Raw genomic sequence first — 11,835 nt, forward strand, 5'->3', positions numbered from 1 at the left:
ATTGTGGGTTTTTCTTATTTACCTGTTAATCAGTCTATATTCATTTCATGTAATCATAATACTCATAATCATTTCAAATAAATAAAATACTTCATTTCATTCATATAAAATCAAATACAATATTTACAATTCTATTTACAATCACAAAATGATTTACATCATTTAATTACATACAATACCCAAAATGCAAAATTTAACTATACATGAGCCCCACCAAAATAACAGTCTGAGGTGACAATCTACACTGCAGCAGATCTGATCAAAGCCCTGTCTAAACTTTACTGTGGCTGCTGGTGATCTCCTGTACCTACGCGATGGAAAAACCAATGTGCTAAGCATAACACTTTGTGGTGTGTAAATTGAAATAAAAATAACTAAATAATTGAAATATTTATTTCACGTATAACTTTATAAGGAAATATAGATTTCATGAGTTTATAGTCTTTTACACGTTTATAGAACTTTGGTAGCAAATTAAGTTAATCAGGATCTTTTCTGTTTATTTATTCCATATACAGTCTTATTACTCTTATTTGTGATCTTTTCATGTAATTATTTAAATTTAAAGTGTATTACTCATATCTGTGGCCAAGTAACCTATGACAGGCTATAAAAACTGGATACACGGGGATATACAAGTTAGACATCCGTATGCCTATCATGTATACATCTGTCATATCAGGCACAAGGCCAGCGGGCAGGCATAAAGTCAGAAATAAAATTAGGCACAATGGCCAACGGGCAGGCATGAAGCCTGTAGAACAATCATATCAGACATATATTGTCTATCAATGATTATTCCTGTGGGCAGTACTATGATCCTATCATTTCATTTCATGCACTATTAGTGCTTTATAATAGTTTCATGTCAATTTATAGTGGGAAAATAGGTTCCCTCTTCATTTTCGTGTAACTTATACATTTAGCAATTCATATAGGTAATTTACATGTCATGTATCAAATAATATTTTGAACTTTTCTTTAGGTCCAGATTTGGTATCTTATATTCTCCTAGTAATTTGGCCAAGATGTAGCTACTGTTTGGCTACACTTCCTTCATGAAAGTTGTCTCTCTATGTCTTGTCTTTGTTTTTCCTTTTTGAATCATGTCATTTGGAGTTTTAGAATTCAAGTTATGGTCAAATAACCAAAACTGGTTCCTTAACTCACTCAAGTTCCAAAACCAGACAGATTCTGGAGTAAATTTTTTCCTAATTATTTGGACATGTTACAGACACTTTTAGGCCTAATATTCTTCATAGAAGTTGTTACCCTATGTCTTATGATTACTCCGAATTTTGAAATTTTTCAGGTCTTGTAGAATTAATTATAGCAAATTAACTGGCCTGGACTCAGGTACCCTGTGTCTACAGGATTCTAGGTTCAGGTCAGTGGAATTGACTCTCATTTTAGGGTTCTTACACTCAAATTTTGAGAAAATTTTCTAAATCAAAGTTGAAGCCCTATCTCTTAGGTTTCCAGAACAGCTTGGCTCATCCCATTTGGGATTTTCTAGTGGTAGTTATGGTATAAATTCTATTCTGGGATCAGGTGGTAGTTGAGGCAAATTCTAAGATTTGATGTACTAACTTGTTCTAATAATTTGACTTAGTTCCTTTGGGTTCTGGGTTCTGTTCAAAACATCAATATGGTAGATTTATGTCTTATAAGCATTTTAGCATTGGTTTCATTGTATTTGCAATTTTGTAGACCGAGTTATGACATTTTTGCCAAAATTGGTCGGGTAGGCCTATGTCCAGTAATTTTTGGACAATATGGTTCTAGACAGTTTTTGTGTCCCAACTTGGGTCAGCAATTTGGTTTGGTTAGAGACATTTTTAGGCTTTGTGTTCTTCATGAAAGTTATAGTCCTATGTCTAAGCTTTCCAATGGTATAAAATTCAGGTCATTTGGATCTACCTAGAGGGAGTTATGGAAAATGAACATGTACTATTCATTTGGTCATTTTTTTGGGTTTAGGGTATGGTCAGCCGAATTGGAACAGTAATTTGGTTAAGTTTTGGATAGAATTTGGGCATGGTTTCTACATGGAAAGTGGAATGTTTTGGGTCTAGTTTCATCTCCAATTGGCCTCATACCAATTGGAGCTACACAATTTCAGTTATAAATCAAAAATCAAGCTGGACTCATTGAGTCCCACAACCTGCACAAGAGAGCACTCCCAAATTTTCAATTTCTTCCAACTCTCGAACTTCACATGGCATTCATGGCACTTCTATAAGCAACAATTCATCTCAATTTGGTCAATTTCAAGCTTAAGACAAAATCTCCAATTTTTGGTCCAAACCCTAACTTCAATTTTCATAATTCATGCAAACTCAATCTATACAACTTCTAATGCATACAAACTCATCAAGCATCATCACTAGTCTAGTTTATATCAATTAAAAGCATCAAACTCCCAAACTACACATGGCTGCCAAAAATTGGGTCTTCCATCATACATCAATTTTATCATTTTTCATGAAATTCCATTTCAATACAACTTAAATTCAAGGGAATTACAAGAATTTAAGTTAGATGTTGCACATATCTCTCTTAGCAATTTTCCTAGCTTCACCAATCTTCAATTTCTTCCTTTCTTTTTGCTACCAATCACTCTAACTAGGCCAAATAACAACTTTTAGTGTTGGTGGTTATGGGAATTATGGTAAGAATGCAAGGATTTTGAAGCTTTAAAAAAACAACAATGGTGGAATGGGTTGGGAGAGGAGTTCGGCCAAGGTGAATTGAAGAACAGGATGAAGCTTCTAAATGATAAGGAGTTAATGAGATTTGTCTTATATTTATTTGTATGTCTAAATTTAATTGGTTTAAATTTTTTTGATGATGTCATAATTTACATTTAGATTTCTTTTCTTTCTTTTCTTTTCTTCATTCTTTTCTCATTTCCATAAATAAATTCATAATTTTAATTTATTTTATATGTTTTAATTTTTCTCATTTTAATTGATATTTAGGTCAAAATTCAACTCCGAGGTTGAAAAGGTCAATATTTTAATAATATATTGTCATTTTTAGGGTGAATTTGAATTTAAAATTTAATATTTGTGACCAATTTAAATTAGATTTAAATTTTACATATAAAGTATTTATTATCTGTATTCGTTTATAAATATTTAATTAAATATAAATTATATATTTTTTATAATAATTTTTATAAATTTTTATATATTTTATTTTATATAAAATAAAATTAAAATATTTTATAAAATTATTAATTTTTTAAAATATTAGTTATTAATAAAAATAAATTTTATGAAGATTTTTAATTAAAATATACAAAATTAACAGATTTGGGCATTTTTCTAATAATGGCTTTGTTTGAAAGCAAAATATATTTAAAAATAAAAGGATAAAATGAAGTTTTTACTATTTATAAAATAATTTTTTTCTAAACTTTTATTTTCTCTCAGTATATTTTTTTCTTTATTTTATTTCCCTCTAAAATAGTTTCATATCAGGTTTGAAATACACAGTAATATATATTGAAATTAATAAGAAATATAATCTCTTCAATTCTAATTTAATTAAAGTAAATTAAAAAATCTTTAAATAATATTTTAAAATATGTAAAAATATAATAATACCTGCCTCTATTATATCTCATTTTCAGGATAAGTCTAATAAAACATGACAATATTAAATATTATTTAGAATAGATTTATTATGTATTTAAAAATATATATATAAAATAAATATTAAATTTATTTTATAAAATATATAAAATTTATATATTTGTATTTATAAAATAACTACGAGGTGATGGGACATTGCACTAGCCCGGAGGGGTGGATTTGTTGTGACTAATATCTGGCCTATCCGTTTTTAGTTGGGAGTTAAATTCATAATAAATTAGTTGTAAGCAAAATTGTCCAAATATCTAAATTTGTATTGAGCCTTATAAATTTAATGCATTAAATTATCCCATCAAACCAAACACAACAGAAATTTGTCTCCACTCTCCAGGGTCCTTATAAACGAAGTGTTTGGCAGGTGTGTGTTAAAAGTGAAGAAAAAACCTAAAATCTCACTGCAAAGGCTTTTTCTTGCTCACTATTTTTCACTGCTCAACTTTGCTAGCGACCTCTAGCTAGCTACATATATGGGGGAAATTGACTGTATAAGGGTGAGGAAGAAATAAAAATTACTAAAATTGGGTGTGATGTGAAAAATTTACCTGATTAGGGTGAGAAAAGTCAAGAGCGTAAAAACGCTAGTATTAATAGCGTTTTAATGTCCAAAAAGCTATTAACAATAGCGTTAAAAAAAAACTTAAAAAACGGAAGCTATTCAATTTTTTTTTTAAAAAAAAAAGGCTGGACGTTACTTATAGTAGCGTCCAGCTTTTGTTTAAATTTTTTTAATATTTTAAATAAAATATAAATATTATTTTAATAAATAATATTATAATAATTAATATTATAATATTTTTATTATAAAAAATTATTTTTTATTTAAAATTAAATTTTAATTAAATAAAAAATTAAAATATAAAATATTATTTATTAAAATAATATTTTTAATTTATTTAAAATATAAAATAAAATAATTAAAAATTTAAAGAAAAATTAGACGCTACTGTCCAATTTTTCTTAAATTTTTTAATTATTTATTTTTTTAATTTTAATTTTAATTTTATTAAATTTTAAATTAAAAATATTATTTATAATAAAAATATTATAATATATATTATTAAATATTATAATTTTATTTATTAAAATAATATTTATATTTTATTTAAAATATAAAATAAAATAATTAAAAATTTAAAGAAAAATTGGACGCTACTTATAATAGCGTCCAATTTTTCTTAAATTTTGTAATTATTTATTTTTTTAATTTTAATTTTATTAAATTTTAATTTAATTTTAAATTTAAAATATTATTTATAATAAAAATTTAAAATATATATTATTAAATATTATAATTTTATTTATTAAAATAATATTTTTAATTTATTTAAAATATAAAATAAAATAATTAAAAATTTAAAAAAAATTGAACGCTACTAATTTTTCTTAAATTTTTTAATTATTTATTTTTTTAATTTTAATTTTTATTTTATTAAATTTTAATTTAATTTTAAATTTAAAATATTATTTATAATAAAAATATTATAATATATATTATTAAATATTATAATTTTATTTATTAAAATAATATTTATATTTTATTTAAAATATAAAATAAAATAATTAAAAATTAAAAAAAAGGTTGGACGCTACTTCTAACCATTAAATTTTTTTTTAATTAATTTTTTATTATTTAAAGGAAAGCTGGACGCTATTTTGAATAGCGTTAAGCTTTCCTTTCAATCCGGACGCTATTATAAATAGCGTCCGGACCTTAAAAACGCTACTATAATTAGCGTTTTGTACTCAGTCCGTCCACCTCAGTAAAATTCACCCCTTTTTAGTAATTAATTTCAAACTCACTTATTTTAGTAAATTTTATTTTTGATTATTCATTTTTGGTAATTAACCCCATATATGGAGGATTCCCAAGCTTTGCACGAAACCCAATTAGTATCTGAGACCAATGACCAGCCCAAACAAAAAAGACATCATCACTTTCATGGATGCTGAATGGTACAATGCTGCAGCTGAAGGCCAAATTGACAAATTCAGGGATTACACAGAGTCTCTAGATCTTTTGCGTACCCCAAACAAAAATACAGTCCTAGATGTTTGCATCGTAGCAGTAAAAAAGGAAACGGAAGAATCCATTGAATTTGTAAAACTAGTTATCAGCAAATGTCCATCGCCGCTATCTGAGCCCAACATCAAAGGCGAAACTCCGCTGCACATTGCAGCAAGGTTCGGGCACAAAAATATAGTTGAATTTCTTATTCATAGCATCAAGAAGGCTCAATACGAAGACCTTGAGAGAGGCGCAGAGGCGTCAACGAGTGCTAAGATGCTGAAGAAGACAAGCACAGATGAAGACACAGCCTTACATGAGGCAGTGAGAAATAATCATCCTCAAGTGGTGGAAATATTGATTAGAGAAAATCCTGAATTTGCGAACATAGCTAATGCCGCCCGAGAAAGCCCGCTGTACCTTGCAGCGGTGAGAGAGAACAAAATCATTGCCTCTAAGATATTGGAGATATGTCCCTCACCAGCATACAGCGGTCCCAATGGTAAAACAGCTTTGCACGAAGCCGTTAGAAGTAAAGATGAAGGTACGCTTCATTTCCGCTCGGTTGTGAAATACACAAAAACCATTTTTCTTCCCTATTTGCAAATTTATCCCTTAATTTTATAATTATTTACAATTTTATCCCTTACTTTTATAGTTATTTACAATTTCATCCCTTAGTTCCATCTCTCTCTCCCTCTCTCACACATTTATGTCTCTGCCTCTCTCCTTCATTTTTGTATCTCTCTTCCTCTCTCTTCCTCTCTCTCTCTCTCTCATTTCTTCTCTCTCCCGTTTATATATCTCTCTTCGTCTCTCTTCCATTTTTGTCTCTCCCTTATTTCTCTCTTTGCCCTCCTCTCTCCCTTATTCATCTCTACCTCCTCTTAGCTCTTTTCTCTTTCTCTCCATGTTTCTCTCTCTATCTCCTTTGCTGTTTGTCTATCTCCTTCATGCAGGTATAAAAATGGAGAGGAAGAATAGAGCCATAAATGTAAGAGAGAGAGAGAGAGAGAGAGAGAGAGAGAGAGAGAGAGAGGAGAGGGAGAGATGGAAAATGGAGAGAGATAAAGAGAGGGAAAGAGACAGAAATGGGGTAGGTACAGAGACGGCGAGGGAGATGAAGAGATGAAACTGATGAATGAAATTGTAAATAATTGTAAATCTAAGGAATGAAATTATAAATAATTGTAATATCCGAAGATAAAGTAGTAATTTATCTTAAATATTAATGTCTAAAATGGATGGAAGGATCTTAAGTGTGTTATAAAAGCAAAACTAGGGAACTAAATAGTTTAATTTCTAAAATATAAGGACTCAAGTGTTATTAATCATAAAACATTAGGGTTAAATAATAAATTTACCTTTAAGAAAACTAAACAACCCTAAGGATTTGTTTGAATATAGCTGATTACTGTTAATTGATAGATAGATAACTGTTAACTGATAGATATTACTATTAGTTGATAGCTGATAGCTGGTAGCTAATAGCTAATGAAAGCTAATTTATGTTAAGTGTTTGATAAAAATATATTTAACTGTTGTTGTTGATATGTAAAATGATTAATAAGGGCATGTATCATATAATTTATTTTATTATTAAAATAAATATAAAACTATAAATTTATTATATTATAGTATTTATTTTATTATTAAAATAAATATATAATTATTAATTTAATATATTATATCATTTATTATATTATTAAAATTAAAATATAATATTGATTTATTATATCATATTATTTATTTTATTTTTGAAATAAGAAAATAATTAAATTCTTTTAAAAAATAATTAAATAATTTTTAAAATGTAGTTATAAAATAATAAAGTAATTTTATTGTTGATGAAGAAAGAAAAACTTATAATTGTAAGTTTTTAAAAAAAAATTGTATTTTTTTATAATAAATAAGTATTTTATATTTTATGTTATTAATGGAAAATATTTTAACAAAATTACAATTTGCTAATTAAGATGTTAAGATTGTAAATGAAAAAAACTAATGGTAAATAACATTAATAATATTAATTTTCGAGTTACAAGAAAAATGATAATATAATCTAAATAAAAAATAAAATAAAATCAGTTATCAGTTGATGAGAAACAACTTTATTTCTAGAGTTGATACAAACTGAAATTGAATGGTATCATATCAGTTACTTGTTAGCTCTATTTTTTTAAGCTTGTCAAATACTTTAATTTATTTATTTGAATGTTTATCAGCTATTAGCTATACCCAACAGTTACTTGTTAGCTCTATTGTCCAATAAAATTTTGTCCGTAAAATATTTCCAAGGAAAAAATTTTTAATATTGGAATTAAAGAAGATGAAAGGTACTTGATGTTGACGATGAAAAAGGAATACATAATAGTACTATTAATGGCGCTAGACGACCAGTTAAGGAGACTTGTCTTCAGCCGCAGACCTTGACTTTGTGCAGGGATGGAAATAACTTGGTGATAAGTGCACAATTTATTAATTTTACTCTCATCACATTTAATATTTTTGGTATATTTTTATGTATAATTCAGTTGACTAAAGTATATTTATCATTTAAGCATATTTTTAGATAGTTGTTGGAATAGTTATGTTAAATAAAGAAAATTTCAGCATTTGACATTTGCTGTATTTTTCAAGTGTTTCTAAAGTTGTGGGTCTCCAAATTGATTGTTGTTTAATCCATTGAAAAGCTAAGGCAGAACACTTCAAATGATAAAGAGGGACTAAAGCCTAAATCAGTCTCCAAGGTTGACAAAATGAGCTATGGATCTATTGCAAAAGCTCACACTTGATTGTCACGACCAGTTTCAGTATTTATTTTATATCTGGAGTTTCAGAGGTCTAAATGAAACAAGCTCAAGCACAATTGAACCTTAAGAGCCACCTCTACAACTTCTATGAAGGGCTGAAAGCAAGATAAAGCCATTTTAATTATCAAAAACGGCAATGAAATTGTCACTATGGGCTGGACTGTCTGTTTGAACCAGTCCCGATTTTTGGGCTATAACTTGAGCTGTAGACCTCGGATTTAGGCAAATGAGTACCTGTTGGAAAGCTAAGAAATAGGGCTACAACTTTCCTGAAGATGGTAGAGACATGAATGCATGCTGAAAATCTGTCTTTTGAATTTCAAAACTTTTCCTAGTTTGGTTCCTATCTTTGGGATTAGGTTTTTTATTATAAATGAGTCTTTGGGCAGCAGCTAAAACACATCCAATTTAGACCTTCATTCTCTATAGAAAACCTTCATTCTCCATTCTCTTTTTAGATTTATTCTTTATCTTTCTTTATTTTTCTATAAGCCATGAACATGAGTAACTAAGTTTTTAATTCAGTTCAAGGGATTTAAGTTCTTTTGGATGATTTGTGAGACTAAGTTCTTAATTTAATTTATGTCTTTTTGAATATCTATTGTTTTCTGATTTCTTTGTCTTTGATCTATTGAATGATTTGCTAAAAAGGTTTATTAGTTTATTGTTTGATGTGATCAATTGCTAGTTCATCTTCATAATCCGTAATTATTGTGTAAGATTGAACATGAGTAGTAATTAGGTTTTATTGATTATGATCCCAGTTTTCAATAATAACCTAAGGAAACAATAGGGTGAATTAAATGATTTATACTTTATAAATTGTTGTTTAACTTAACTACTTCCTATTCTTAAAGCAGTTATTAATTTGATGAGAATTGCTTAATACCAATTCAGTTAATAATTAGAGTCAATAAGAGTGCTGGGCTCGAATTGATGAGTATAGGAAAGTTAGGGATTTTACCTCGCTGTTTGGTAAATCTACGTTAAGTATTCAATAAGAGATACTTGTATTTCTTTTATCTATGATCCAATCACTGCATTGGAATGAGAATTACCTTGGACTAAAGTTTGTTTAATTTGAGAGTTTCATATTTAACTTTAGTTTTTAATTTCTGATTTCTGATTTCTTCTTTGAACTGTGAATTACCCACTCCCCCCCCCCCCCCAACCTTTGTTTCTTTCTTTTTTCATTACACAAGTGCACGAAATTTTAGTAATTCAGTCTCTAGGATTCGACCTGGATTTACCACTTGCTATAGAAAATATTTTATAACTGGTAATTTCAGTTAATTTAAATTTTGGTGGATTCGACAACCATCACTTGGGTATTTTTTGGATATTTGACTAACTTAATTTTATTAAGATTGTTTTGTATATAATTAGATTTGAGTTTAAAAATAAAAATTTCTTATTGAGTTGAATTTCATAAGTTGAGTATCATTATCTAAATTTATTTAATATATATATTTTATAATAATATTTATAAATTTTATATATACATATATATATTAAATAAATAAAATTTAAATATTTATAAAATTATTAAATTTTAAAATATAAATTATTAATAAAATTAATTATCTTGTGTAGATTATTAGTTGAAAAATATAAAATTAATCAAAGTTGGGTACCTTTTGATATTAATTGTAACACCCCTAATTTTTAAATTTATTATTTTTGGACAAATATTGATGTTTTAATTTTATTTAAATTTTAGGAAATTATTTGAGATTTTTTGGATTTTCGAAATCGGGTTTGATTTCCCAAAAATATAAAACTTTGATGATTTTTAAAAATTAATTTAAAGACCAAGTGGCAAAACTAAAAATATATTTGGAGTCTACGAATTTTTCTGAGTTTTTTAGAATTTTTTCGGAATTTTTGGGCCCCGTTTTCGGTCCCAGTGCAGAGTAAAAATTCAAAATTTTATATCCTGAATCGAACCCACCGAATCGAACCGGATCGGATTGGACCGATCGAATTGGACCGGCTCCTTCTTCCTTTTTCTTCCTCCCCGCACGCATCCCGACCCCTCTCTCTCTCTCTCTCTCTCTCTCTCTCTCTCTCTCTCTCCTGTTTTCTCTCTCCTCCCTCCTCCCCTTACCGCGCCGTCGCCTCCCCAGCCACCCCAGCCCGCCGGCGCGCCTGCCCAGCCACCTCCCCTCACCGGCCGCCGCCTGGAACGCCGGCAAAAGCCGCACGAAGCGACGCGACGAGCAAGCGCGACACTTCGTCTTCCCGGCCAGAATCCGATTGATCCAGCCACCAATCGGGCCGGGTCTTGTGTCTAAACCCATCTACTCGTCGAGAGCTTTCCATTGACACCAAAAACACAGAAATCCATCGAGCGGTTTGTCCAATTTTTGCCTGGGAAGTTTTAGCCCATTTTGACTTTTGGGCTAGATTTCTCGCAAACCGTGAACCCCACGAGAAAACCGAGAGTACCAGAGCGCTCCACTCGTCGAAAACTTCACGGCGATATAAATTTCAAATTTTTCAGACACCGTTTTTCAGTGGGTCCCACGAAACTTCGTAGTATTTTTCCGAGCATTAAATGAGCTTAGAAAATTTCGTAAAATTTATGTACTAACTCCCGTGTTGTGGGCTTCGTGTAGGTATCTTCAATTCGCGGAAATTCAACAGTTGTCCGGGTCTGTGAATTTCCGGCCAGACAGACCGGCCACCGTAAAGGTCTCCGAATTGGATCGAGATTTTGGCTACCCCACCATTCTCAAATGTCCCGAGCGCGTCCCCAGAGTTGGAATTGGCAAAGGTAAACCCGAACCTTGCTTTTTCGTAATTTTCTAATACTTAAATGGGATTAAAAATCCATAAAATATTCGTGGTAGCTCAGAAAATTATGATTGCATTAGCCTAGTAATATTGCTAAGGACCGCAGGGCAAAGTTTTAGAATTTTTAGAGCTTATTTGGGTAGTTTTTGCAAAAATGATCAATTATAAGAACTAAACTGTAAATTTACATATTGTGATTGATTACTGTTTGGATGGGCCCAGGAGGGGCTATGTGATGTGATTGAGTTGTGAGTGTATGATTTGTGAATATAGAAGTGTGTTTTGAGCCCTTTTGCAGGTTGGGTAGGTTCTAGGTATAGGGGAGACTCTGCTGGATTTTCGGCACGACTTAGGACGTATTTGGTCATTTTCTTAGTTTTTATTGAGTCAAATTTATTAAATGATTATAATAAAATTGTCAGGTGAGCCGGGACAGCCTTCTTCCTCTGCGCAGCCGCTACAATGATCGCTGTTAAGTCTGTGAGTAAAATATTAATTTTAATTGTAATTTCAATATTATTATATGTTCAAGCATGCCCATGCATCACTTTTATGTATATAT

General features: G+C 29.5%; 1 protein-coding gene across 1 annotated transcript; it reads left to right on the plus strand.

Moving 5' to 3' along the window:
- The first annotated feature begins 5,562 nt into the window (after nucleotides 1-5,562).
- LOC131172860 (uncharacterized) lies at nucleotides 5,563-6,345 on the plus strand. Its single transcript, XM_058134394.1, has 2 exons — nucleotides 5,563-6,208; nucleotides 6,323-6,345. The coding sequence occupies exons 1-2, from the start codon at nucleotides 5,563-5,565 to the stop codon at nucleotides 6,343-6,345; spliced, it is 669 nt and encodes a 222-aa protein (XP_057990377.1).
- Nucleotides 6,346-11,835: the final 5,490 nt, after the last annotated feature.

The sequence above is a fragment of the Hevea brasiliensis genome, chromosome 14, assembly GCF_030052815.1.
Source record: "Hevea brasiliensis isolate MT/VB/25A 57/8 chromosome 14, ASM3005281v1, whole genome shotgun sequence".
NCBI lineage: Eukaryota > Viridiplantae > Streptophyta > Magnoliopsida > Malpighiales > Euphorbiaceae > Hevea > Hevea brasiliensis.